This window comes from Saccopteryx leptura, chromosome 1 (assembly GCF_036850995.1).
Source record: "Saccopteryx leptura isolate mSacLep1 chromosome 1, mSacLep1_pri_phased_curated, whole genome shotgun sequence".
Classification (NCBI taxonomy): domain Eukaryota; kingdom Metazoa; phylum Chordata; class Mammalia; order Chiroptera; family Emballonuridae; genus Saccopteryx; species Saccopteryx leptura.
Window position 1 is genome coordinate 258,516,216 of NC_089503.1, and position 27,227 is coordinate 258,543,442.

Below are 27,227 nucleotides of genomic sequence, written 5' to 3' on the forward strand. Positions count from 1 at the left end.
TTTGGATAGCCGTTATCTGTGACCGGGGCTCCTCCTATCCCTATGTTGCAGCGGGATGTCTGGTGCGCAGCGTTCTCCGCGGGGCATGGGGACTGGGAAGTTTTTGTCGGGGTCAGAGCCTCTGTTTCATTCTTGGGGGAGCTGCGGTGATGAGACTGCGAGGTGAGTGAGATGAGTCCGCAGGCTCCCAGGCCAGCCCCCCTATAGAAGGCTGGGCTTGGCGAGGATGGAACTGGGTTTTAGTGAGGTTTCACAGACCCATCCGCTAGGTTTCTTTCGCTGGACCCAGCGCTTTGGTAAGGAAGACTTTGGGAGTGGGGACTTTTTACACCCGCTGGGCTCAGACTACGATCCTGTGGGGTTTGTGTGGTTATCGCCCAGTGGAGCAGTTACGACCTTCGAAGCGCTCGCCTGCAAGACTGCCTGCCTCCCTGAAAGGAACAATGACAGCCTTTTTAAAACGAGTGTGGATCTAAGAAACGCCCACATCTGTAGAGAAGTTTTATGAGTTTATTTGAACCGAACTGACAATGGCGGTGAAGTAAAACCTCAAGGGGCTGAAAAAAAAATACTCTGGGGAATGGTAGTTTTGCAGCGTATTTTATACTGAGAATTAAGGAGGGTTATATGAAACCCATCAGTGATAGATGAAGGGAACAGGAGAAAGTGGGAAATATCTAGGATTTGATAAGAAAGCAAAATAGAGAAACAATTTTACATTGGTGGTTACAGGATAGTTAACATTTACAGCGCATAGAGATGGTAGGCAGGGAACAAGGTAATAATGAGGGTTTCTGTGGTCTCATAGTCTTGTCCTGTGGGGTCTGGAAAAGATTTTTCTGACATTTCAAAGATATGTTATCTTAGATGCAAAAAGACAATAGAGAGGATCATTTAAGATAAAGATTAACTTTTAACAAGGAAGCTACAGGCCTGGGACATAACTACCACCACAACCTGGACCTGCCTTTCGTTAGGAATGTTTATGTTTTGACTATCCTGTGAGGTTGCTTTCAGTCTTTGAGTTTGTAAGTCCTGCTGTGCATGCCTCTTCCGAACTTGTCCGTTTTAGTATGTGGCCCCTTTTTCATCCTCAGGAGGATGGAGTTTATGCATGGTAATTGTGGGGAAAGATAATAAGAAGCAACAAACTAATGCAGACAAGGGGATGTTACCTGACCCTCTTAAAAGGTAAGGGGATGCTTGATTGGCCATTTTCTTCTATGCAAATTGATACACATGTATTTTAGATTCACTTTTTTACTGTTACAAAATTTTTTCTTTTGGCACTTAGGGATTGTCTTCTGTATGCCAGATACTGCTTTAGGCCAGGGATTGGCAAACTTCTATAAAGGGCCAGATAGCAAATATTTTAGGCTCTGTGGGCCAAGAAGCAAAACCGAGGTTACTGTGTAGGTGCTTTCATAACCCAAGAGAAAAAGGTCCATAACATCATTTATTGGGTGGACTTAGAAATGTAATCATTGAGTACAGTTTTAAAAATTCAGGTCTATTAATGAGAAGAATGGTATGCTTTTTGGGGTTCCAGGTTAGTCTTTCCAGTCATCAATTGATTGCAGATGTCACCTGTAAAGACCAGTTTTGGTTCACAAAAATGGGGGCTGGAAATAGCTTATCGAGGAACAAGCCAGACCCAAGCTCTGCTCTCAGGAGCCCTCAGTTTGTGGGGTGGGACAGCAGTCTATGGGGTGGGAGGGCAGCAGAGACCCATAAATCAGTAAACATACAACAAAGGTGTTATTAAGGAAAATAACAGGGGGCCGAGACCTTGATAAGGAAGGAGGGCAGGGCCTATACCAGGGGTCGGGAACCTTTTTGGCTGAGAGAGCCATGAACGCCACTTTTTTTTTTTTTTTTTTTTTTTTGTATTTTTCTGAAGCTGGAAACGGGGAGAGACAGACAGACAGACTCCCGCATGCGCCCGACCGGGATCCACCTGGCACGCCCACCAGGGGCGATGCTCTGCCCCTCTGGGGCGTCGCTCTGCCGTGACCAGAGCCACTCTAGTGCCTGGGGCAGAGGCCAAGGAGCCATCCCCAGTGCCCGGGCCATCTTTGCTCCAATGGAGCCTTGGCCGCGGGAGGGGAAGAGAGAGACAGAGAGGAAGGAGGGGGGGTGGAGAAGCAAATGGGCGCTTCTCCTATGTGCCCTGGCCGGGAATCGAACCCGGGTCCCCCACACGCCAGGCCGACGCTCTACCGCTGAGCCAACTGGCCAGGGCCAGAACGCCACATATTTTAAAATGTGATTCCGTGAGAGCCATACAATGACCAGTGTACCTTACGCATTATCCAATAAAAATTTGGTGTTGTCCCGGAGGACAGCTGTGATTGGCTCCAGCCACCATGAACATGAACATGAGCGGTAGGAAATGGATTGTAATACATGAGAATGTTTTATATTTTTAACATTATTTTTTTAATTAAAGATTTGTCTGTGAGCCAGATGCAGCCATCAAAAGAGCCACAGGTTCCCGACCTCTGGCCTATACTGATAAGGTTATCCAGTAAACAGATCCCAGTCAGGAGCTAGCCCTGTGAACACTCCGGCCAGAGTGTCACATTGTGGGATTTTTCTGTTTAGTAGGCTGCTCAGTAATCTGGATGGTGTGGACATTTTCCCATGCCAATAAGGATCTATATCAAGTTTTTTTTGTTTGTTTTTTGTTTTGTATTTTTCTGAAGCTGGAAATGGGGAGAGACAGTCAGACAGACTCCCACATGCGCCCGACCGGGATCCACCCGGCACGCCCACCAAGGGCGAAGCTCTGCCCATCAGGGGGCAATGCTCTGCCCCTCCTGGGCGTTGCTCTGCCGTGATCAGAGCCACTCTAGCCACTCTAGCGCCTGGGGCAGAGGCCAAGGAGCCATCCCCAGCGCCAGGGCCATCTTTGCTCCAATGGAGCCTTGGCTGCGGGAGGGGAAGAGAGAGACAGAGAGGAAGGAGGGGGGAGGTGGAGAAGCAAATGGGCGCTTCTCCTATGTTCCCTGGCTGGGAATCGAACCCGGGCCCCTGGCGCGCCAGGCCGACGCTCTACCGCTGAGCCAACCGGCCAGGGCCTATATCAAGTTTTAACTTGTGATCTGCCATGGATGGACTTCAGAGGTAGCACATATATACATTTTTGTGAATTGAAGATACACAGCATTTATCAGAGTAACAGGATCTGTAAATCAAAACAAGTTAATCTGGATTTTTTTTTTTTTTTTTTTTCATTTTTCTGAAGCTGGAAACAGGGAGAGACAGTCAGACAGACTCCCGCATGCGCCCGACCGGGATCCACCCGGCACGTCCACCAGGGGCGACGCTCTGCCCACCAGGGGGCGATGCTCTGCCCATCCTGGGCGTCGCCATGTTGCGACCAGAGCCACTCTAGCGCCTGAGGCAGAGGCCACAGAGCCATCCCCAGCGCCCGGGCCATCTTTGCTCCAATGGAGCCTTGGCTGCGGGAGGGGAAGAGAGAGACAGAGAGGAAAGCGCGGCGGAGGGGTGGAGAAGCAAATGGGCGCTTCTCCTGTGTGCCCTGGCCGGGAATCGAACCCGGGTCCTCCGCACGCTAGGCCGACGCTCTACCGCTGAGCCAACCGGCCAGGGCCTAATCTGGATTTTTAAAAACTCTTCTTACCTCTAGCAATTTTTTTTTAATGTTTATTTTATTGATTTGAGAGAGTGAGGGAGAGAGGAACATCCATCTGTTCTTGTATGTGCCCTGATTAGGGATAAAACCAGCAGCCTCTGTGCTTCAGGACAAGGCTCTAACCAACCGAGCCATCTCAGGAGCCAACTCGAGAGAATTTTAATAGCACGGGGAAATGTTTCTAACATTTTTAAAAGTGTATTATGAAATAATATGCATAGTATGCCAGTTTTAAAAATATGTGTATATAGCTTCCCTCCTCCACCTTATGCTACTGTACTGTTTAGTTTCTTATGTATCTTCAGAGATAAACTGTGTTCACATACACACTTATGTATCTCAATGTTTTGGAAATTGTTTCCTCTATACATAGATCTTTCTCATTCTTTTTGACATTGTAACTTTAACAGGCAATAAGAGTTGTTATTTAAAAATAAGTAGGAGTGATAGCCTGACCAGTGGTGGAGCAGTGGGTAGAGCATTGACCCAGAACACTGAAGTCACGGGTTCAAAACCTAATGTCGCTAACTTGAGTGCGGGGTTGTGGACATGATCCTGAGGTTGCTGGCTTAGCCCAAGGTCACCAGCTTGAGCAAAGAGCCACTGGCTCAACTTTAGCCCAAGGTCACCAGTCTGATCTGATCCCCAGTCAAGGCTTGTACAAGAAGTAACTAAGTGGAGCACTGACTTGATACTTCTCTCCCTCTATCAAAAATAAAAAAATTTAGGGATGACTGAAGAAATCTACACCCATATCCAGACATCTAGTCTCAATAAAGCCAGAGCTTGGTATGGCTATCACCTTGTTTCCTGCAGTAACTGAACCCTGTATGGTCAACTAGCTGAAGTTACAGCGGGAGAAATGACGTGGGAACAGAGACGGCCCTGTCCTTTGCCATAGTACATAGCATGCATTCTTTGGGCCCGCTCACATCACCAAGCAAACCTCCAGTCACAGGGGAGTTGTTCTGAGACCAACAGGTATTCCAGTTTCTGGGAGAGGGCATTCCTGAGTAGGAGTTCAGACTCTGTTGTTTAAAAAATGGGGCCATCACTAAAGCTGGCCCTTAATTGTAAGACAGTGACCCCATCCTGGGTCAGAGGTGCTATAGGCCCTGCTGGAATTAGTGGCAGACCACAGTCTCTTGGGTCATCCAGACTTGAGGGCTCCTTCAGGGTCTTCTTGTAGTAGTGTGGTTTAGATAAGTGAAATGACAGGAGACACCTTTGATCGCACCAACTTCTCAAAGTGAACAAAAGCTCACTATTATGGCTGCTCTGCTGCCCAGAGGGCCCTGAGCTTGGAGTCAGATACTCCTGGGTTCTAGGCCTGCTCTATGGGTTAAGCCGACTTTCTCTGTTTCTGTTTCCCTGTATAAAATGGGGCTAATATCTCACCTGGGTTATGATGGTTAAATGAAGCGCATGTAATATAAAATATTCAAAATACCTTGTGAATTATAAATGCAAGTCAAAACATTTCCATATGACCCTCAATTACCCTGCACTTTTCTGTAGCACTTTTTCATGTACCTGCAACATAGCACCTGTGTGCTTAGTTATACATCTATAAATTAAGCTGAGTGCTGTGAGGATAGGAGGCTTATGTATCTCAGCTTCCTGTACTTGGCACAAATTAAATGCTCAGTAAATCACTAAACAAGGGTTTATGAATTAAGAAGATGTGGGCAGTTGTTTTAGCAGAAACATACCTTTTGAGGAAAGAGTGAAGAAATAAAATGAGTTGGTAAATATACTCAAGCTGCTACATTACTAAAATCAAGTACGCTGAGGCATGTGGAAACAATTCTGTTAACGTTTCTGTTAGGTGAATTGGACTTCAGTTGAGCCAGGAGATAATAAATTCCCATAGGTAATTCTGAAGGATTTAGGAAAACTTACATGCATTATCCAGACCACAGGTCTTCTACAAGATTACCACCACAGACCAGTCCAGAGGCTGAGAATGCAGGTCCAATTCGAGGATGTACATTTTACTCTAAGAACTGTTTTTTTCTCTTTCTTGGGAACACTGTAGTTAGTGCCTAGTTGTATTTCTGATTTGCAAATCCTAACACCCTACAGATCATTGTCATTTGTTTCTAACTGAAGCCTCCTCACTTTTGTGTTCAGTTGAAAACTTCAACTTGCACCAAAGAAAATGGAAGGGAATAGTTTACAAGTCAGATGAATGCAACTGGGCTTTGGAGACAGATTTAAGTAGCTGTGTGATCCCAGAAAAGTGATTTAATAACCCCTTTGGGCCTCATTCTCATCTGTAAAGTAATGAAAACAACACAAAGGGATTATAAGAATTATATGTGAGCCCTGGCCGGGTGGCTCAGTGGTAGAGCATCGGCCTGGTGTGCAGGAGTCCCGGGTTCGATTTCCGGCCAGGGCACACAGGGGAGGCGCCCATCTGCTTCTCCACCCCTCCCCCCTCCTTCCTCTGTCTCTCTCTTCCCCTCCCACAGCCAAGGCTCCATTGGAGCAAAGTTGCCCCAGGCGCTAGAGTGGCTTTGGTTGCAACAGAGCAAGCCCCAGATGGGCAGAGCATCGCCCCCTGGTGGGCATGCCAGGTGGATCCCCGTCGGGCGCATGCGGGAGTCTGACTGCCTCCGTTTCCAACTTCAGGAAAAAAAAAAAAAAATTGAAAACCCACCATTGCATCGGGCATGTAGCAGATATTATACCTCAAATATACTCCATAAGCACAAGCTGCCACATTTTTGGGTTTTCCATGTTGTTCTGTTCAATAAATAAAGGCATATCATAATTGATAAGCTGTGATTTCTTTAGTTTTATTCTACCATCTCATAAATTCACAAATCACAGGTCCTAATTTTGGCTCAGGAAAAAATAGTTCGCAGTACCCTCGAATATGAGAACCAGGTCAGTTACTCTTTCTACCTCTTGTCTGTCTTGTTGGGCACACTGAAAACACACACAGTCACTCAGAAAGAGACCCTCACTGACAAACTGGGACCAGTCTCTCTCAATTCCCTGGAGACCATCTTTCTTTTTTTAAGATTTTATTTATTGATTTTTAGGTAGAAGAGAGAGAGAGAGAAAGATGGGGGAGAAGGGTAGAAGCAGGAAGCATCAACTTGTAGTAGTTGCTTCTTGTATGTACCTTGACTGGGCAAGCCCAAGGGTCCAAACAGGCAACCTCAGCATTCCAGGTCAATGCTTTATCCACTGTGCCACCACAGGTCAGGCTAGACCATTGTTTATTTTTGGTAAATGCCATCAATGACTATACAGTGTCATTCTCACAGAACAGTTTATAGCATTTGTCTTTAAAACATGACAATTTAAAAATGTTTACAATTTTCAGATCCTTTAATAATTTAATGTTCTCTGCCCTTAAGGCTGTTAGACCCTTAACAAATCAGGTCTGGTTACGTCCCAGCAATAATAAAGGCCCTGTTGCATGATAGATGTCAAATACACAGCAAAATTCAGAAATTCCAAGTGCTGCTTCACTGAAACATATTCTGGTTTCTTGTCTTTGTAACGGGTTTGATTTTCCTTATAATGACTTAAAATGTAGTGCTTAAAAATCCTACACTAAGTCTCAACACAGTGATCCAACCACTATTCAGAAATGCCCTGAGCCTCAGTTTCCCCTTTTGTAAAATGGAATTGGGTTAGTGTTGCAGGCCAGACCATACCACAAATGAGTAGGCTGAACTTGCTGCCACAAATCCTACTAGTGAGGAGTGAGGGGAACAGCTGCAGATTTGAATGTGGGAGTGGGGGGGGGGGGGGGAGTGGCAGACCAGGGCATTAAGTGGCTGGAAAACCAGCCTTCTAGGGGGCACTGTTGGCTCTAAACTGTCAAGTCTCAAAAGTATGTCTTTGTCTTTTGATCTAATATGATCGTCTCATTCATTCCAGTGTATGTACTTACTGTAAATTTACAGAATTAAATATCCCTTTTATTTATAAACTCTAATAAAACCAGTCATTTTATCTCATCAGCATACCTTGCATTGGAAAAGGAAAACAAACTAATACAAATTTCAGCAACATCAGAAATTTCATTAAAACTGAATGGAGGCATAATTCATTTTGGAGTTCAATTATATGTTCAAGGAGTCAGTTACTCTAATCATAAAGAAAACCACTGTAATGTCTTTGCAGTGCAAAATTATCCCCATTTGTTATTCAGCAGTGAGAAAAATCCAACTGTAGACTTGATGCCTATGGTGAAGGCACTCAGTGAGCTCAACACCAGTAACTCCCTTCAGGATTGATTGCCTTTTAGATTTCACATAGCAATCATCTCGAAACATGGGACCAAAGTAATTAGAAAGCAGGCAAACAACAGACAATAAACAGGGACTCATGAGGCTGGTGGTTTGTAAACTCAGGCCAGAAGGCATCCGAGACCTCTCCAGGAGCGGCCCAGTGTGAGTTGACAAAACAACCTCTTAAACACAAAATTCCAATTATCAAAACAAACCAAGAGTCAAGCATAAGCAACGTTACTTATTCTCTGAGCAGGAAAGGTGTCTCACCAGGATGTAAAGTAAAAGATGACCCCTGTCTCATCTGTTGGCTACAATGCCAAAGGAATAAAGCAGACATCACCATAGAACCTAGCAGCCCACCCAATGGTCTCTTCCAGGAGGGAGGACACAGTCCTTCATGATGCCAGGGAAAAAAAGGAGACCCCACCTGGACCTTGGTGCACATGTGGTCATGATGTGAACCTGCCAAAACCAACTTTTTCTTGACCAAAGCATCTGATTGGACAAACCAGACCCTAGCTTGGTGCCCGCCCTCTGTTCCCCTTCTCCAGGACATGATTTAGATTCCAATGTAAACACCACAAGAATGGGTCTTGTCCATCACACAAAACATCAAGATGATATTCGTAATTCATTGTTTTTAGCAATTGTGGTCATGTGAGAGGTAATTCTCAACACCTCCTTGTTTCCTATTGAATGCTGATATGTGTCAAGACAGGCATCAGCAGTGGGAACTTTTCTTGTTTTTAAACATTTAAAAACAAAAGGGTTTTTCATCTCTAAGCCAGTCCTTACTGCATCCCCTCCTGGGGATCAAGGCATAAATATACACAACTACAAAACTGCCTACAAAAAATGGGAGATCCTCAGGAAATTAACACCTCCCCACTTCCTGCTAAGTCATCACAGCAGTGAAGACTCACCAGAAAAGGCAGAAAAGACAGAAATAGAGCTTCAACACTGAACATGATTTCCTAATGACCCCTCACCCAGCCCTGCAGTCTTCCTCCTTACTGCCCCGAGAGAAGCAATGCCCTGCTCCACTCTTCCTTTGGATTCCAATACAATAACTCTGACTTGCAGGTCAAGGAATCAGCCTCTAAGAATTCAGTGCTAACTGCAATAGCTGTCCACTTGGGAGCGTTTGCCAGTAACCACAAACAGCCATGGGGTTGATGGGGAAACTGAGTCGATCTCCTTGCCCACTCTAGGACTGTATCCACAACAATTCTGCCTTCCCAGAGAGTTACATGGAAACACTATCTGGAAAGGAGAACAAGAACTCTGAAGTACACAACTTGAGGAATAAGTCCACATAGAAAGGTAAATTCTAGCCAAGATCTCCGTAGTGCCACAGCCCTCAGATGACAGACTCCAGGAAGGAAGGGCATGAAACTCCAGAGCTTGAGGGCAGTGGTCCTCACAGTGGGAGAGCATCCTGCTGCCGTAGGGGCTGGGAACCTCAGGGTCCAACTGATGGTTGTGCACTGATGGTTGTACACCGTCCCCTTGGCTGGGCGTACATTCACTGGTTGTCAGAAGTTTCTGGTACTGCTGTGGATGGGCAGGTGGCAGGAAGTTGCAGAATTGCCCACTCTTATCCTCAAGGTTCTACACGTCATAGCGGTTCAAACTATATGAGTTTGGGTAGCTTGGCCGGCTGTACTGGAAGTGGTCTGTCAAGATGTTGTTGCGGCCATATTGATAGTCCCCATGCTGGGGAAAGAGGACACCATTGTGGGGCTTCTTCAGGGGGCTCCGGTCCCCTGTTGTGATGGGGAGGAGGTGCTTCTGCGCCTGATTCGCGTCATACTTGGTCTGCAGGGTCAAGAGAACAGTGAGTGGGACACTCAGCTCCTTCCCCAGGACATGCAAACAAGACAGAGGGAACTCAAGATTCACAGCCAAGCAGCCCTTCAAGGCCAACGCAAATGTTGACCCAAGCAGGGCTAGATATGGCCAGTGAATGGTTAGCGAACTGGCCCTCCCTGTTAGCCATCTTAATTTACAGGTAACTAACAGAGCTTATGTGACAAGAGAGTGAAATCCTGATAAAGCATTAGTGGGACTGAGAACCATGACTGGAGCAAGACAAAGGTTGAGGTCATGCATGTGGAAAAAGGAAGGCCGGGACAAGAAAGGCTGTGCCAAGACCATAAACCAGTCTGGCAAAGCTGGAAGCTGGGCCTCTTAGATTCTGGTGAGGCCCCTTTTATCCCTTTCCACCAACTCATGGTGCCTCCCTGGGTGTTGATAGAACAAGAAGCTTTCTTCACCCCACACTCACCTTGTTGTACAAGAAGACCCCCAGGATAGCTGTCGTCATGCCTAGGACATTAGTGCTCGTGACTGGGTTCCGCAACATGATCAAGGATACCGTGATGACCATGATTCTCTTGGTGGCATTGGCAACGGAGTAGCTCAGAGGGCTGATGAGGTTAAGGATACTGAAGGCAATGACGTTCTGGGCAAAGTTACAGAAGCCACTGATAGCCAGAAGCAGGAGTGTCCAGGGCCACTGGGACACGTAGGTCTACAAGTAGGAGCAAGACAGCACCATGGTCACACGCTTAGCACCATGGTCACACCTTCTGCCAAGAAAGTGGAGGCTTGGAGAGGGAAGTGGCTTACTGGGCTCATCCTGTGGGGAGCAGACCCAGCTGGGTCCTAGTGTGATACCAGGTGCTTTATACACAGCCTGTAATCCTCATCACACTCTGCATGGCACAACAGTCATCACCATCACCACCATCACAATCGCCACCATTGTCATCACCACTGCAGTCATCATCATCATCATCATCATCATCGCCAACCACCTCCCCCTTCTGCCAAGAAAATGGAGGCTTGGAGAGGGAAGTCAGATTTCTGAAGGGTACAAAACATGGCGTGAACCTAGGCAGTGAGGACCAGGCCTCTGGGGTTAATAGAATAAGGTCTGCTGACTGAACATCATCTCAATCTGAGTGGGCTCCTGTAACAGACACCATAGGCTGTGGGGGCTTACAAACAACAGACATTTATTTCTTGGTTTTGGAGACTGGAAGTCCAAGATAAAGGAAATTCCATGTCTGATGTGGGCTTCTTGGTTCATAGATGGTGTTTTCTTGTGTCCTCAAGTGGTAGAAGAGGTGAGGACACACTCTGGGGTACCTGTAGGGCCCTGATCCCACTGATGAGGGCTCCACCACTCCATGATCTAGTCACCCCAAGGGCCCCACCTTCTAATACTACCACACTGGAGATTGGGTTTCAACAAGTGAATTGGGGGGGGAGGGGCACAGACATTCAGACCATAGCAGACATGATGCATTCTGTAAGAACAGGAGGTCCTGGGAAGGTAGTCACTGAGTATATGAAGAACCTTCCAGGTGGGGAGTCAGAGGCCCTGGGTCTGCTTCACTGCTGGAAGCCCTGGGCAGCTGCTTGACCTCTCTGGTCGTGGCTTCTTGTCTCTACAACAGGGAATGATCCCTGCTGAGCCTGTGTAATGCCACTAATGTGGGGATCAAATGCGATCATGGCTGCAAAAATGCTTTAAAACAATTCCAAGCTACACAAATATGAGATAGTGATGCATCATTAGAACTGCATTTAACCCTCATTTGAATGAGGCACTCAGATTAAGGGGGGCCAGAAGTTAATAACCCACAACTAGCAGACATCTACATCACAGAACCCCTCCAAAGTTCCTAGGCTAACCCCTACACAGGCAGATGGGGAAGAACTAGATAGGCCCTGCTCTGGCCAGGCAGCTGGGGATACTTAGCATTAAATATTTGTGGATTTATATCTATTCAGAGATAGATGTTAAAAAGCACGCAGCATGGCTTCCATACTTCCCTACCCTCCACAGTACTATCTTGGTACCAGTCCGCCAGGCTGGGGAACCAAGAAGCTATACAGGTAGGGCTGCCAGGCCAGCAAATGATCTCTGGAGATGGCACACCAGCCATGGCCAGCCCCATGCTGTCTGTCTCTTCAGTGTGTGTGACCCAGACAGCAGCGCTGGGACAGTCCTGTGTCTCGGTGCTCTGAGGACAGATTAGTCTCCAGACAGCATGGTTCTATCAGGCAGCAAAGCCACAATTGCTTGGTGGCAGCTGCTCTCTGCAGGCCAATTTCCAGGCCACACTGGCCTTGGCTGTGGGAGGACACAGCTGCCTCTCCCCCATGACAGGGGCCCTGCTAGGACAGGAGCTGGACCAATCTTAGGATGGCTGCTTGAATATATCTCTACCATCTTCTGAGAGGGAGGGAGGGGCCATGTGGTCCTCTGGAAAAGTGAGCAAGACACATTTAGGTAACCTGTACGAGGCCACCAGACTTTAGCTCCTAACTGGGGGTAACAGTCTTTGTAAGGCATTGTCGAATCCTGTGTGCTTCTAGGACTGCTGTTAGAATGTAAAGGACTCCATCAAGATTAAAAAAAAAAAAAAAAATATATATATATATATATATATATATATATATATATATATATTATAGCTAATGGTGTGATCTCCAAGACATATTACTGAGTAATAAAAGATATATATATATATATATATATATATATATCTCGCCTCAATGAGAACAAGAGGATACTAAAAGTAACCCAAAAAGAGGTGGTATCTAGAAGAAAACTGAAAAAATACCCTCAAAAAGTAAAGCAAAGAGACCAAAGCAAAGCCTGTATACATACATACACATACAACATTTGCTCTGAGGACAGATTAGTCTCCAGACAGCATGGTTCTATCAGGCTGCAAAGCCACAATTGCTTGGTGGCAGCTGCTCTCTGCAGGCCAATTTCCAGGCCACACTGGCCTTGGCTGTGAGAGGACACAGCTGGCTCTCCCCCACCACAGGGGCACCAAAGAACTATAACATAGGACAGTATAAGAGAACTGACACCAGCCCTGGCCGGTTGGCTCAGTGGTGGAGCGTCGGCCTGGCGTGCAGAGGTCCTGGGTTCGATTCCCGGCCAGGGCACACAGGAGAAGCGCCCATCTACCTCTCCACCCCTCCCCCTTTCCTTCCTCTCTGTCTCTCTCTTCCCCTTCCGCAGCCAAGGCTCCATGGGAGCAAGGATGGCCCGGGCGCTGGGGATGGCTCCTTGGCCTCTGCCCCAGGCGCTAGAGTGGCTCTGGTCACCGCAGAGCGATGCCCCGGAGGGGCAGAGCATCGCCCCCTGGTGGGCAGAGCGTCGCCCCCTGGTGGGCGTGCCGGGTGGATCCCGGTCGGGCGCATGTGGGAGTCTGTCTGTCTCTCCCCGTTTCCAGCTTCAGAAAAATACAAAAAAAAAAAAAAGAGAACTGACACCAAACCTAGCAACAATATAATGCAGCCAATGAAAGAAATGAGTAAGACCCAAATACCTCAATATGGTGTGATCTCCAAGACATATTATTGAGTAATAAAAGCAAGTTGCTCTTTTCTAACTATTGTGTAAGAACGAGGGAAGTTATGAATACAGTATATGTATCTTTGAATAAATCTTGTCATATTTTGATTTGGAATTATAAAGATTTGACATATTCATTGGTGGGGGGAGAAAGCAATGCTAAAAGAGAAAAACACAAGGAACCCAACAACACAAGTTGTTGACACAGGCACACTGTGAAAAAATTATTTCATTAAGTGCCCTTAGAACACAGTATTTCAATCGTATATTAAGTCTTCAATGTCATCATCAGGTTCTGAGACTTTAAGCAAAAGGACATATTAACAAAATCGGTTTTACCATTGGCTAATAAGACATAAACAAGAGTTAAGTTCCTACAGCATCTCATCAACGCTATAACAAAACATTATTCAAGGACCTGCTGCACTTTTTTTTTTTTTTTTAACTGAAGCTGGAAACGGGGAGAGACAGTCAGACAGACTCCCGCATGCGCCTGACCGGGATCCACCCAGCATGCCCACCAGGGGGCGACGCTCTGCCCACCAGGGAGTGATACTCTGCCCCTCCGGGCAACGCTCTGTTGCAACCAGAGCCACTCTAGCGCCTGGGGCAGAGGCCAAGGAGCCATCCCCAGCGCCCGGGCCATCCTTGCTCCAATGGAGCCTTGGCTGTGGGAGGGGGAGAGACAGAGAGGAAGGAGAGGGGAAGGGGTGGAGAAGCAGATGGGCGCTTCTCCTGTGTGCCCTGGCCCGGAATCGAACCTGGGACTTCTGCACGCCAGGCCAATGCTCTACCACTGAGCCAACCAGCCAGGGCCTGCTGCACATTTTTTTTTTTTTTTTTTCATTTTTCTGAAGCTGGAAACAGGGAGAGACAGTCAGACAGACTCCCGCATGCGCCCGACCGGGATCCACCCGGCACGCCCACCATGGGGCGACGCTCTGCCCACCAGGGGGTGATGCTCTGCCCATCCTGGGCGTCGCCATGTTGCGACCAGAGCCACTCTAGCGCCTGAGGCAGAGGCCACAGAGCCATCCCCAGCGCCCGGGCCATCTTTGCTCCAATGGAGCCTTGGCTGCGGGAGGGGAAGAGAGAGACAGAGAGGAAAGCGCGGCGGAGGGGTGGAGAAGCAAATGGGCGCTTCTCCTGTGTGCCCTGGCCGGGAATCGAACCCGGGTCCTCCGCACGCTAGGCCGACGCTCTACCGCTGAGCCAACCGGCCAGGGCCCTGCTGCACATTTTTAATGGAGCACATTCTAAGGACAAGTAGAGCTGCATAGAAATCTTAAACTTTTCTCACTGCTTGACCTGCAGTTTTCCCTGGGGATTCTCACTCTGAAGCAATTATATGTGTGTATAGTAGAATCATGTATGTGAATAACTGTAGTGTAAGTGAACAGGAAATGTTGCAAGAAACTAAGTGTTCCAGAAAAAGATAGAAATTAAAAAAAAGTCAAAGCACTAACAAATTCTGTGATGTTAAATTGGAATTGGAAATAATTGGTATGAATTTCCCTTCTGCCCCCAAATACTTCTTTCCTAAGTGTTTCACTGCAAAGACTTAAAAGCAATGATAGCCCAACAGCAGTGAACACACTCGGCACTCACTGTGTTTCTAACTACCACTTTCCATTAAAAGCAACCTGGGTTACCAAAGGAGTGGCTGATGGCAGGTCTGAGATTGGAGGTGCACAGATAAAGGAGGAAATCATTCTGGACTAGAAGCTGCCAAAGGCTGACATGTGCTGTCAGAAGGACAGGGAGCCAATAGGAAGGATTCCATTAGCTAAGACAGGTTAATTTGCATATGAAAATAATACAAGTAACACAACTTCATAATGACATTAAAAATAAAAAAAAAAATTAAAGAACCCCCCTTCACCCCACAAAAAGGAAAAAAAACCCTCAACTCACTGGTTAATATTTGTAGTCAGTTCTAACTCTTGACTCTGAAAATGGTAACTAAAAGAGAAGCACTGAACTGCCTTTCATGTACTGTACTTCAAGGTAACAGACTAGTCCTGGTTGATGATGAAACAGAAAAATCACAGCTAATCAATGTGGAAGGGAAGTTAGAATAAGGAGCCAGTATTCTTACCTGGTAACCAGAGATAAGCTCCACTACATCAACAGGTGGTGCTAAGAATTAAAGACCAATGTCAAGAAACCAGTTAGACCTCATTAAGCCCTAATAAACATTTACTCTATGCACACCTCCTTCTTATCACTGTGATCTGCATTAGTTTTTAGCACACTCTGGAGGATGGCCTGGCAAGTGGTTGGAAGACGCTACTTCCTGTGCTCAGGAAGCTACAGCTACAACCAGAGCACATGAAAATTTTTACGGAGATGATACCAAGAAAGGAATTGAGCAGTTTTAAAATCAGAGTAAGATCTGAACCAGATTATCAGGACAGGAAAGTCCCCATGCTGGCAGTTTTTTCTTTCATACCGTTGGTGCAAAGGCAACTGCTATCAGTGGCTGGGATCTAACATGTTGGAGAAGAAAATGCAAAGGAAACCAACCTCTTCGACTGCACACCTGTCACGACAGAGCGCTGAGTAGTCAAAGAATGGGCTGTCAGAGGCCCCAAATGTCCCAAAGTGAACAGAGAGGCATAACTCCGTGACAAAGCATCTACTTTGGGGCCAGTCAAGAAAAGGGTGTTCTCAGTGCTGGTCAACTCACCAGGTCACTGCTGACCAGGAAAGCTGAGAGGTCCACCAGGACCCACGTGGGGATCATAAAGAAGATGGCATGGCAGCCCAAGATGTTCAGCAGCCGGAGATGGTGGATCCGTGAGTCTCTCAATACCTGAAGAGAGAAAATCTCTTTAAAGGCCAATCGACACTGTAAGTGGCAAGAAGGACTCTAATTACTCAGACTCCAAACACTGCGACTATACATTAATCCTGACATCTGACCTTGACTGCCAAACCTGTACCTATGATGAGACACACAGCTTATGCCCAAAAGCACAATGTTTTATACACGAAGGACCACGAAAAGAAAAACAAAAAACCTACAACACTCAATGCTAGTAGAGCTACAGTGAAACAGGTACTCTGAAATCCCACTAAATTGGTATATTGGTTTCAGAATATAACCAGGTAAAGTACATCAAGAGCCGTAAACATCTCATATATTCTACCCCAAGAACTATAGCCAATCATAAGGGAATAACCTGAGAGATAAACACTGTAAATTACTGCATTAGTTAACAATGAATAGTTGGAAATTAACTGTATTTGCAATAGAACTGCATTAATTGTGGAACCCGAAAAAAGCGTGATTATTACCGGAGTTAAGAGCAAAGCAAAATTCTGAAATGTATCTATATTACAACTCTAAAAATTATACAGAAAATGCCCCTAGCATTAGTTCTCTTTAGAGCAGTGGTCCCCAACCTTTTTTGGGCCACGGACCGGTTTAATGTCAGAAAGTATTTTCACAGACCAGCCTTTGGGTGATGGATAAATGTATCACGTGACCAAGACAAGCGTCAAGAGTGAGTCTTGGCCCTGGCTGGTTGGCTCAGTGGTAGAGCGTCGGCCTGGCGTGCAGAGGTCCCGGGTTCGATTCCCGGCCAGGGCACACAGGAGAAGCGCCCATCTGCTTCTCCACCCCTCCCCCTCTTCTTCGTCTCGGTCTCTCTCTTCCCCTCCCGCAGCGAGGCTCCATTGGAGCAAAGATGGCCCGGGCGCTGGGGATGGCTCCTTGGCCTCTGCCCCAGGTGCTAGAGTAGCTCTGGTCATGACAGAGCGACGCCCCAGAGGGGCAGAGCATCGCCCCCGGGTGGGCAGAGCTTCGCCCCCTGGTGGGCGTGCCAGTGGATCGATCCCGGTCGGGCGCATGCGGGAGTCTGTCTGACTCTCTCTCCCCGTTTCCAGCTTCAGAAAAATACAAAAAAAAAAAAAAAAAGAAAAAAAAAAAAGAGTGAGTCTTAGACGGATGTAACAGAGGGAATCTGGTCATTTTTTAAAAATAAAACATCGTTCAGACTTAAATATAAATAAAATGGAAATAATGTAAGTTATTTATTCTTTCTCTGCGGACCAGTAGTGGTTCGCAGCCCGGGGTTGGGGACCACTGCTTTAGAGGGCAATACTGTGACTTCACTCAATAGCATGAAAAGCCCTGGGCAGGAAGGCAGGTCTCTTGATTCATCTCTAATCACTAGCACCTACTGACTACAGTGCCTGGCACATAGTAGGTGCTTAATTTTTCCATTGAGCTCTTCCTACTTTTTCACATTGAGCATATGCTAATTGTATAATAAAAAACAATCAGCACACCCTCTCTCTCCTGCCTTTCCCCACCCCCTTCTTTTTAGGGGATGCCCGCCCTCTCTGGAGCTTACCCACAGTTTCCCCCTTTTTCTTCCCTCAAGGTGTGTACTTTTTGTGTTTTCTCCTAAGCTCCAGGGGCCCTTCTTATTCCTCTGGAACTTGTTTCCTGAGCCCACACAGCCCAGCTGGCTCACTTTGTCTACCTCTGTGCCTTTCCTCCTTTTTAAAAAAAAGATTTTAGAGAGAAAGGTGGTGGGGGAGGAGCAAGAAGCATCAACTTGTAGTTGTTTCTCACGCGCCTTGACTAGGCAAGTACGGAGTTTTAAACCAGTAACCTCAGTGTCCTAATCAACATTCAATCCACTGTGCCACCACAGGTCAAGCTATACCTCTATGACTTTCTAAATAAACTTTTGCTTGTATTTGAAAATAAATTAATTAGAAAAATAAAAAAAACAGTCTCTTTTATTTTTTTTCAATTTTTATTTATTGATTTTAGTGAGAGAGGAAGGAGAAGAGAGAGACAGGAGTATCAATCTGTTCCTGTATGTGCCCTGACTGGGGATCGAATCGGCAACCTCTGTACTTCGTAATGATGCTCTAAACCAGGGGTAGTCAACCTTTTTATACCTGCCACCCACTATTGTATCTCTGTTAGTAGTAAAATTTTCTTTTTTTTTTAATTTTATTTTATTTTTAAGATTTTTTTTTTAATTTTATTTATTGATTTTTAGAGAGAGAGGAGAGAGAGAGAGAGAGAGAGAGAGAAGGGGGGAGGAGCTGGAAGCATCAACTCCCATATGTGCCTTGACCAGGCAAGCCCAAGGTTTCGAACCGGCAACCTCAAGTGTTCCAGGTCGACGCTTTATCCCACTGCGCCACCACAGGTCAGGCTAGTAGTAAAATTTTCTAACCGCCCATCGGTTCCACAGTAATGGTGATTTATAAAGTAGGGAAGTAACTTTACTTTATAAAACTTATAAAGCAGAGTTACAGCAAGTTAAAGCATATAATAATAATTATTTACCAAGTACTTTATGTCGGATTTTCGCTAAGTTTGGCAGAATAAATCTTTATAAAACAACTTATTATAGTTAAATCTATCTTGTTTTTTTTTTGTATTTTTCTGAAGCTGAGAACGGGGAGAGACAGTCAGACAGACTCCCGCATGCGCCCGACTGGGATCCACCCGGCACGCCTACCAGGGACGATGCTCTGCCCACCAGGGGGCGTCGCCATGTTGCGACCAGAGCCACTCTAGCGCCTGAGGCAGAGGCCAAGGAGCCATCCCCAGCGCCCGGGCCATCTTTGCTCCAATGGAGCCTTGGCTGCAGGAGGGGAAGAGACAGAGAAGAAGGAGAGGGGGAGGGGTGGAGAAGCAGATGGGCGCTTCTCCTGTGTGCCCTGGCCAGGAATCGAACCCGGGACTCCTGCACGCCAGGCCGACGCTCTACCGCTGAGCCAACCAGGCAAATCTATCTTTTTATTTATACTTTGGTTGCTCCGCAACTACCCACCATGAAAGCTGGAATGCCCACTAGTGGGCGGTAGGGACAGGTTGACTACCACTGCTCTAAACTGAGCCATCTGGCCATGGCAAAAACATAGTCTCTTAAAAAAAAACAACAACAAATAGAAAATCAGCAAACAATATGACTTTTTTCTCACCAACACCAAAGAAAGCCATACTTGGCTACTTTTTCAAATGCAACCTGCATACCCCCAAATCACCAAGCATACCACCAATAGTGCCTAAATACCTTTTTGGAGAAAATATTCTGAAGTGAGAAGCACAGTGTTGCAGCAAGAGCACTGATGAGCCCCCACATGTCAAACGACAACTCGGTGACAGTGGCCAGCAGGACGCCGCTGATGATGGGGATGAGTGACAAGTACACCTGTGGGAGGAGGGCAGGAAGGGCTGATGGTTGGAATTGAGCTGGGCTGCACAACAGTCAGTCAGGGAGAAGGCTCAGCTGTTCTCTCCTCCCTCACCAAAGGGACAACACCTATCCCTTTGGACAACAGTGTTAGCTGTGACAGTAATGCTCTGGGGTTGGGAGAAGGCAAATGGTTATCAGAGTACCTGGGACAGGGCTGTGTCCCTGTGGGCAGACTCAGTCCTTACACCATCACCCCCATTAATAACCCTTGCTCAGGGCCACAAACTAGGGCTGCTCCTAACATCTAGCCAGCTGTCGCCACCAAACACCAGTGTCACAAACCCTCATGCTTCACGAGGCTGGGAGACTCCCTTTTCCACAACACTATCCCAAAGCCTTCACTAGCTGAAGAGCTCCTTCCCCCTCAAGCCTCAGTTCACACACAATTCCCCACCACCATCCTGCACTCCCCTGCCCCACCCCATCAGGTTCCTCTGCTGAGTTTTCTTGGGCACAGAGATCTCCACCCATTATAAGTGTATATATTACATCATCTGTGTCCCTGCACTGCTAAATTTAGGCAGGCCCTTTGTTCACTGCACACATCAGGTACCCAGGAACTGCTGGCTGAACGAATAATGTGCAGTGATAAGAGGCCTTCCACAAGGTCCAAGCTTTCCAGGGCCTGGTGCATGGAATGGCTCCTGAACTCTGCTGGCTAAATAGTTACCAATTTCCAGAGAAATGGAACCCATTCCTGACATTTAGCTCTTCTGACTCCCAGCTCATCTCTCCTACAAAGACTGTGGAGATTTTAAGAGAGGGTGGTTAGGCCCTGCCAGACCTCCATCCCCTTCCCCAGCAGAGCAAAGGCTCTGAATTCCAGCTTCCCATACTGGCTATCAGCCTCAGGCATGTGCCTCTCCTCTTATAAGTCCCATTTCCTCCCTTGAGATTTGGAATGACCTGCCTTATCTTCCTCACAGGGTGGATCCATACTTACTCCATCATAATCAGACTCCTGCCCAAGTCATTCCCTACTGTTTCCTCACTAGGTGAAGTTTCCCGCTCCTTGCCCAAGCCAGGTCCAATGTCCCGTACAACAGGGAAACCTGATAAACATGCTATGATATCTAGTGATGATGCGGCTACATGGGCAACTCTGACTCAGACCAGTCATATCTGACTTTACCCTGGAGGCAGGCAGCAAAACATACCCACCAAGGTCTTGCAGGAGAAAACATAGGCTGAATTAAGATATTCAGCCAGAGGTGGCCCAATTTCTATAAGCTGATCCAGGGCACTGCTCGGAGTTATGTAAAATACAGGATGCCAGAAAGCAACCACATAGAAAAGAGGCGCTCTGTCCAGCATGAAATGGATTCCAGCTGGGACAACAGGAGTCCTACTTCCACTTAAGGACATGGGCAAGGCTGTCTCTGGCTAAATCCACAGCTTTGCTCAGCCTAAGCCAGGAAATACCCTGGCTTGGCATATTGAACAGACCATGGATTGTGCCCAAAGTATCTTCCTTATACAGTCCTGGGTTCTGTGTGTTATTTTAACTTCTGTTCTTGGACATTCCTAATTCTTGGCTGCTTTTATTTAGAATACTTTGATGAATTTTGCCAAAATCATACTCCTTTGACTAGCATCTCACTTCTGACCCCAGAAAGCCAACCATTCTGTCAAAGAAGTGAAACTATTCCATTCTGGCAGTCAGCATCCTGGACCCCAATGGAGGAAAATGGGTGCCTGTCCAAAACGGGACCATGTCATCATCCACCAGATACTCAAGGTAGGGAATCAGAACAGGAAGGAACGTGGTCACCAGAGAGAGAGGGCAGTGTCCCCAACACAATTTTGGGATACACACTCTACTGCCCTCAGGGTGATTTGAAAAAATTAGCAAAAAGGCCTCGAAAGGCATCTAAACTGACTTTCTCTTATAACAGGAAGCCTGGCAGTTTGCAGGCCAGGAGCCTGGACCACGTCACCAACTGGGCAACTTCCTGAAAGCCCTTGGGAGTCCCCACCTGCCCAGAGCCCTCTTGGGTTACCTTTGTGCTTTGCTTCTCCTTCATGATGATCCGGGACAGGAGCACCACCCAGATAGGCATGGTGGCCTTGACTACAAGAAGAAGTAAGGGTCAGTCAAGTGTCCACCCTATAACCGGGACCACCCTGAGAGTCTGTCTGTTCCAAGTACTCCGCGGACAGCTTAGCCCTTTAAACCTCCTCAGCCCTCATTCTGTGGGACTTACCCCCAACCCAACGGTTGTGGTCCGTCCTGTTCGGGTCTTAGCTCTCTTTTCAGCCCTTCCGCTCCCTGAGACCCCGTGCTTTGTCCCTCCCGTGCTAACAGCCTTGGCGGCCCCCAGCCCAGCATTCCAGGTGAGTCAACATCCCACTACTGGTCGCGGCACCCACCGGTGTGCGCGTAAGACACCGGCACCTTCCAGATGCTGACGTGCGCCGACACCGACGCGAAGTACTTGCCGAAGGCGAGCGGCAGCACGTAGCGCGGGTAGAAGCGCGGAGGCAGCAGCGGGCCGGGCGACAGATGCGGGTCGGGCCCAGAGCCCGAGACGGGTGGCGCAGGGGGCACGCGCCAAGCACGCAGCAGCGGTGGGAGTCCCGCGCACAGCGCCAGGATGTGGCACAGCGACACGGTCACGGGAAACGGGAAGGCGCTCAATATCACCTTGTTGACTACGTTGCCGCCCGCGCTCAGCGCGTACCACAGCAGGCACAGCGCCGCCACCCGCGCGCCCTCACGCGCCCCACCGCCGCCGCCCGTCGCACTCGGGGCCCCTGCGCCCGGGGCCGCCGCCATCCTACCTAAGCGACCACCCCTTCCCGCCCGTTGGACCGTCGGACGCAGGGCAGGGACGGGGCCGAAGGGGCGGGCGCGCCAGCCAACTCCGCTCCCCATTGGTCGTTGCCTTGCGTCACCGCCGCTCCCGCCATCACGTAACGAGCACAGGCCCCGCCTCTCGCTGGTGAGCTTCCTGAAACGGGCGGAACCTATCCCGGAAGCGGAAAAAGAAGAGACGGCTATGAGCCGCGCAGGGTTGTAGGGAAGCGGGCTGGCCTGGGACCGAGAGTTGGAGCGGGACAGGTGGGCGTGCAAGAGCCTCGCCGCACCTGCGTGTATGAGACGGCTGTTGAACTCGCGACCCACACCTCAACATCGCGCTACACCGGCGCCCTTAACCAGATTTCTGATGGGCGGGCGGCGGCGGACACAGGGTGAAAAACCAAATTGTAAGAAGATAAATCCTTTTTGCAAACCGGAGTGGACTCCTGTGGTCGGTCCTCGGGACAACGTCCTGGGAACCGCCGCGACGTGCTCTGTGCGGTAGGTGTTGATTCTCCATTTCACAGGCGCAGACGGAAGCCCAGACATGGCAGTTTTCTCGAGAACTGTCTCCAGGGCTCTGTGGGAGAGGGAGGTGCCGCGCCTTCAAGCTGACGCCCCAGCAGGGGAAATTAAGACAGCGTTAAAATCTTTTATAGTGTCCATATTTGGCAAATTATAAAGTGGCAATCCATTGATCTCCAAAATGTTAGCTTAACAGGTCTGAGGAAAGGAGATACTGATAGAACACCAACCTGCACCCTAGTATCTCCAGCTGCACAGACCACCCTTTGTCACAGAGTAATTAATGTCACTTTCTCGGACATTGGCAGGGCAGTGGGGCTGGCTACATTACGGATTAGAAAATATACACAATGGAGTTAAAAAAGTAACTATTCTACAGTACAGATGGTTCTACTGAGCTGCTTTTTAAAAAACTGGATATTTAACTTAGACTTCATTAACTCTGGAATAAACACTTGCATTTCCCAAATAGGGACATGTACACAGGATTGAAGTGGGCCACATAGCTGGTAGATGGTAGGGTTGGAGTTCAAACTCAGATTGCCCTCTTGGGGTGGGTGTGTCCTGCACCAGGCTAGCCAGATATCCCCACTGGTTCTGGAACTGTGGTTCAGGATTGACTAACGGTACCTGGACCTCTTGGATTACCCTGTGGGGTTGCCCCTCTTAAGGAGTAGCTGCTTCCTCATCTGTGAAATTAAGTAGATATGTCCACGATGACCTATTCTGGAGTGAAAAATAGAAAACCAAAGTTTATGGTTCCAGGGACAAGGGTGAAAGATTAAGTGATTATCACTTTATAGCAGCGGTTTTCAACCTGTGGGTCGCGACCCCGGCGGGATCGCGACCCACAGGTTGAGAACCGCTGCTTTATAGTCAAGAGAGAAAAGTTATTTTTTAAAAAATCAGCACCAGCCAGATCTAAACTCCAGGCCTGCATGGGTAGTTGGCAGCCTGGGGCCAGGGGCAAGAGGTATGCTGCCAGACACAGCTCTGCACCACGCCATTTGAAAAAGTACAGATGTTTTAGGGGTAACACAAGGTCACACAGCCTGCTTGGGAGGGCTTCTCTCTGGGGCTGGTGAGGCCTGGATGGAAAAGGGTAACATTCCTTGATGTGGATCCTCAGTCTTTGTCACCCAAAGCCAGCAGGTGACTCTGGAGGTGGGAGAGGCAACATGTGGTCCTGAATAAATGAGAGGCAGGTGGAGAGAATGCTAACAGGCTGGCCCTGGCCACAGAGCTCATTTGGTTAGAGCATTGTCACAGTATGTGAAGGTTAGAAGTTTGATCCTTGATCACAGTACATACAGAACAGATTGTTGTTTCTGTGTTTATCACTGAAAAAAGAAAAAAAAAATGCTAGTAGGCTGACTTGGTCACCTTGCCTGCTTGCCTCCCTGCACTTTCACTGTGGGGCCCAAATCTTAGACACAGGGTCCAGGTTTTCCTGCCTCATCCAGAATCCACAAAGGGCTTATTTGGCTGTAAAAGAACCAAATTAGAAATGATTCTCAGACCAGTTTGTGCAAATGGTTTTTGTTTTATTTCCACATATATATCACAAGATGTCCACTTACTGGACCAATAGCAAAGTTGCTCCCTTCTGCATCCTGAGAACACAGAAGTCTAGGTACTGTACATTCACTAAGGCTCCTTGTTTTTTGCAAATCGCGTTATGACAATAACCATAAGGCAAACGAATCTAAAGGAATGGTCATGAGTGTTTCCAGCACACAGACAGGTATCCTCAACAACAGTACAGCTTTACACACCAGTAGCACCTGCAGGAACATGTTTTGAGAATGAGACTCTAGAAATGTGAAGTTTTCTAGATAATATGCAGGAAAGGAAAAATGAAAATTATTTGGCTGGTGGTGATGGAAGAGGGGAATAAAGTAAACTAAGAAAACTTAAAATTTTGCAGCATTTCTTTAAAAACTGGGTTTTTACTGAAACCAGATACTAACATGTGGATGCCCATGGAGTGTGGGTCAAACTGGCTGACCCAGTGGCCCACATGATGCCAGCAGCTCACTATATCAGAGATGCTTCTGGCACCACAATGGAAACACTGTCCAGGTGGTATGCAGAGGCTATGGGGTTGCCCTCTGCCTCAGTCACTCAGGGCCAAATTAAAGAACAGAAAACGCAGATAGATGAGATGCGTGCTTCTGTTGCTGTGTTAAAGGTAACTTCTCCCACAGGTTTTCTGGGCCTGCCTGCCACTGAGGTCCCAGCGCATGGGTACTGGGAAGTGCCCACACCTCTTCTGGGGTGGGGGACTGACACTTTTTATAGCTAGTTTGCTATAGAGTTCTGAACTCACTTTGCCGGCCTTCCTTCCACGTGGTCCTTCCTTTGTAATTTTGTTAGTAAACTGGTAGCAGCATTTCACAAAAGGAGAATTTTGAGGAAAGAGCTCAGAGAGACCTCTAGACCCCCCCGCCACTCCCTTCTACCTCGGACAGGCTCTAAACCACTGGAGGCTTCCAGGCCTGGCCACCCTCCCGCTAACTGCAAGGTGGGAATGCACTTAGAGGCTGAGGGGCCAGTCAGTCTAAGCAGACATAAGGCAGAATGTTCAACCGCCCGTCGTCACCGTGCGGGTCAAGTGATATGCACTGTGTCCAGTCATACCAGTTACCCTGTGTGTCCTGACACCCGTTCACCCCTGGCCACTGGTGGGCCTGGATTTTGTCCAGATCGTCCTGCGTGACCTGGCGGCTCAGCCCTGGGAGGTCGGTGGGTAGGTCTGGAGGCAGTAGCACATGTGGTGTCCTGGCCCCACGCCGGGTGCTCTCCTCCTGCTTCAGGTACTCAGACATGAAGTGGTGGGCCCCTGGGGTTTGTGCACCCGATGATGAGAGCAGGCTGCTCTGCCGGGTTAGGTAGGACTGAATGATCTCATTGCGTGACAACTCCTTCCAGTTCGTCTGCTCAAAAGGGCTTTGGAGGCTGGCCTTGACCTCAGGTTTGTCCAGCTCTGTCCTGGGCTGTTCCATGTGCACAGGGCTGTCTGCCCGCACTGGCTCTTTCTGGGTAAGAGGTTTGATTTGTCTTGTCATGGGGTCAAAGGTGAGCTTCCGCTCTTTTAATCGGACAGGCTTGACACCCACCTCGGTCACTTGGCCATCCAAGTTCACGGTGTAGTCTCGAGGTCGATACCTCTTCTTCTTTCTGCTGTCCAAGCCACTGGAGGAGGCTGCATCACTGTCTACCCTGGAGGAGTCCGGGGAGAAGCCAGGCCGGGGCAGGAAGGACTCAGTCGGTGGCAGTCCTGCTTTGCAGGCTGGCCCCACTAGCCGCTGGTGGCCCTCAGGCTGTTCCAGCCAGTGCACTGGGCTCTCAGCACTGGGCAATAGCTCGAGCTGCCGCATGGGGGGTGTGGATGGCTGTGCCAGTGGCAGTGGTGACGGCACCTGCATGACATCAAGTGACTGGGGTCGAGGCAAGGGGCTGGGCACAGAGCCCTTGGGTGTGTATGGGCTCCGTTGTCGGGCCAAGGAACCCTCATGCCGTGAGTTCCGGGGACTAAAGGAGCAACGAGGTGGCCCCTTGGGGTGGGGAGGTCCCGGGGTCTCATCTACCCTGTCCAGCTGCTGCAGCACTGCAGCCTTGCTCTGCAAGCAGAGCCCAGGGGGTTTCCCAAGGCCTGGGGAGCTGGTGTGTGGCCTTACGGCATTGATGGGGATCTTGCCACTGTGCTTATCATTCTCACCATGCTCCAGGTGGCTGCCCTCTGGGCCCACATGCCTGCCACTGTCCAGGGGGCCTGGGAAGCTCTCAGGGCTCCCACCTATCCCATTGGTGGGGAGAGGTGATGAGTTGGGAACCAGGGCGTCATGGCTTGCTTTGGAGACCTTGGGAGGTGGCCCAGGGTGGCCTAAGTCACGGTGGTCTCCCCGGCGCTTGCGACTGCCCAGCCTGTCCAGCCGCTGCCCAGGCAGTCTCTGGATGTCATTGCGGTTCTTCAGGTCATGGATACTTTTGGGCGTGCTGGCTCCCCCTGCCTCTGGCCGGCAGTTGTGGGCGCCCCCGTTAGCGGAGCCAGGGGCCCCTGTCAGCCCCCGCAGCGCTGCCTCACTCTGGTGCACAGGCTCGATGAGCTTCTGCCAGCTCCGCAGCAGCTTCTTGGCCCTCTTGGCAAGCTCCTCGTTCTTAGTCTTCTTGCGGACATCGTTGATGAGCTTCCCAAGTCGCGTCTCCTACAACCAGAGAGAGACCGTGACACACTTTGAAACAAGGAGTTCCCTATGACCCCTAAACCGCTGGCCTATTGGGACACAAAACTGACAGGGAATTTGTGACATCTAAATTTTCAAATACAGTTCTCAGATCCTAGGATTCCAGGGCCGGTGTCACCCAC

At 48.5% G+C, this 27,227-nt stretch overlaps 2 protein-coding genes across 3 annotated transcripts in view; both read right to left on the minus strand.

Moving 5' to 3' along the window:
• Positions 1 to 6,871: 6,871 nt before the first annotated feature.
• On the minus strand, positions 6,872 to 22,382 carry SLC35E1 (solute carrier family 35 member E1). Its single transcript, XM_066348942.1, has 6 exons — positions 21,904 to 22,382; positions 21,534 to 21,604; positions 19,351 to 19,488; positions 15,990 to 16,115; positions 10,202 to 10,447; positions 6,872 to 9,732 (listed from the first exon to the last, which is right to left on the minus strand). Exons 1-6 carry the CDS (start codon positions 22,307 to 22,309, stop codon positions 9,526 to 9,528), a joined length of 1,194 nt encoding a protein of 397 aa, XP_066205039.1. The 5' UTR covers positions 22,310 to 22,382; the 3' UTR covers positions 6,872 to 9,525.
• Positions 22,383 to 23,771: 1,389 nt separating this feature from the next.
• Positions 23,772 to 27,227, minus strand: part of MED26 (mediator complex subunit 26) — a 50,977-nt gene continuing 47,521 nt past the window's right edge. For both annotated transcript variants that reach the window (XM_066348925.1, XM_066348931.1), the window contains exon 3: positions 23,772 to 27,066. In XM_066348925.1, the coding sequence (XP_066205022.1) occupies positions 25,414 to 27,066 (1,653 nt within the window). In that variant the 3' untranslated portion in view covers positions 23,772 to 25,413. The remainder of the gene's footprint in view (positions 27,067 to 27,227) is intronic.

Coding starts and splice junctions, on each gene's coding strand:
- SLC35E1 (XM_066348942.1), bottom strand. CDS start 22,309: ATGGCGGCGGCCCCGGGCGCAGGGGCCCCGAGTGCGACGGGCGGCGGC. Junction 19,489..21,533: donor AGGAGAAGCAAAGCACAAAG/GTAACCCAAGAG, acceptor CTCCTCCCACAG/GTGTACTTGTCACTCATCCC. Junction 10,448..15,989: donor TCCTGGTCAGCAGTGACCTG/GTGAGTTGACCA, acceptor TCCTACTTGTAG/ACCTACGTGTCCCAGTGGCC.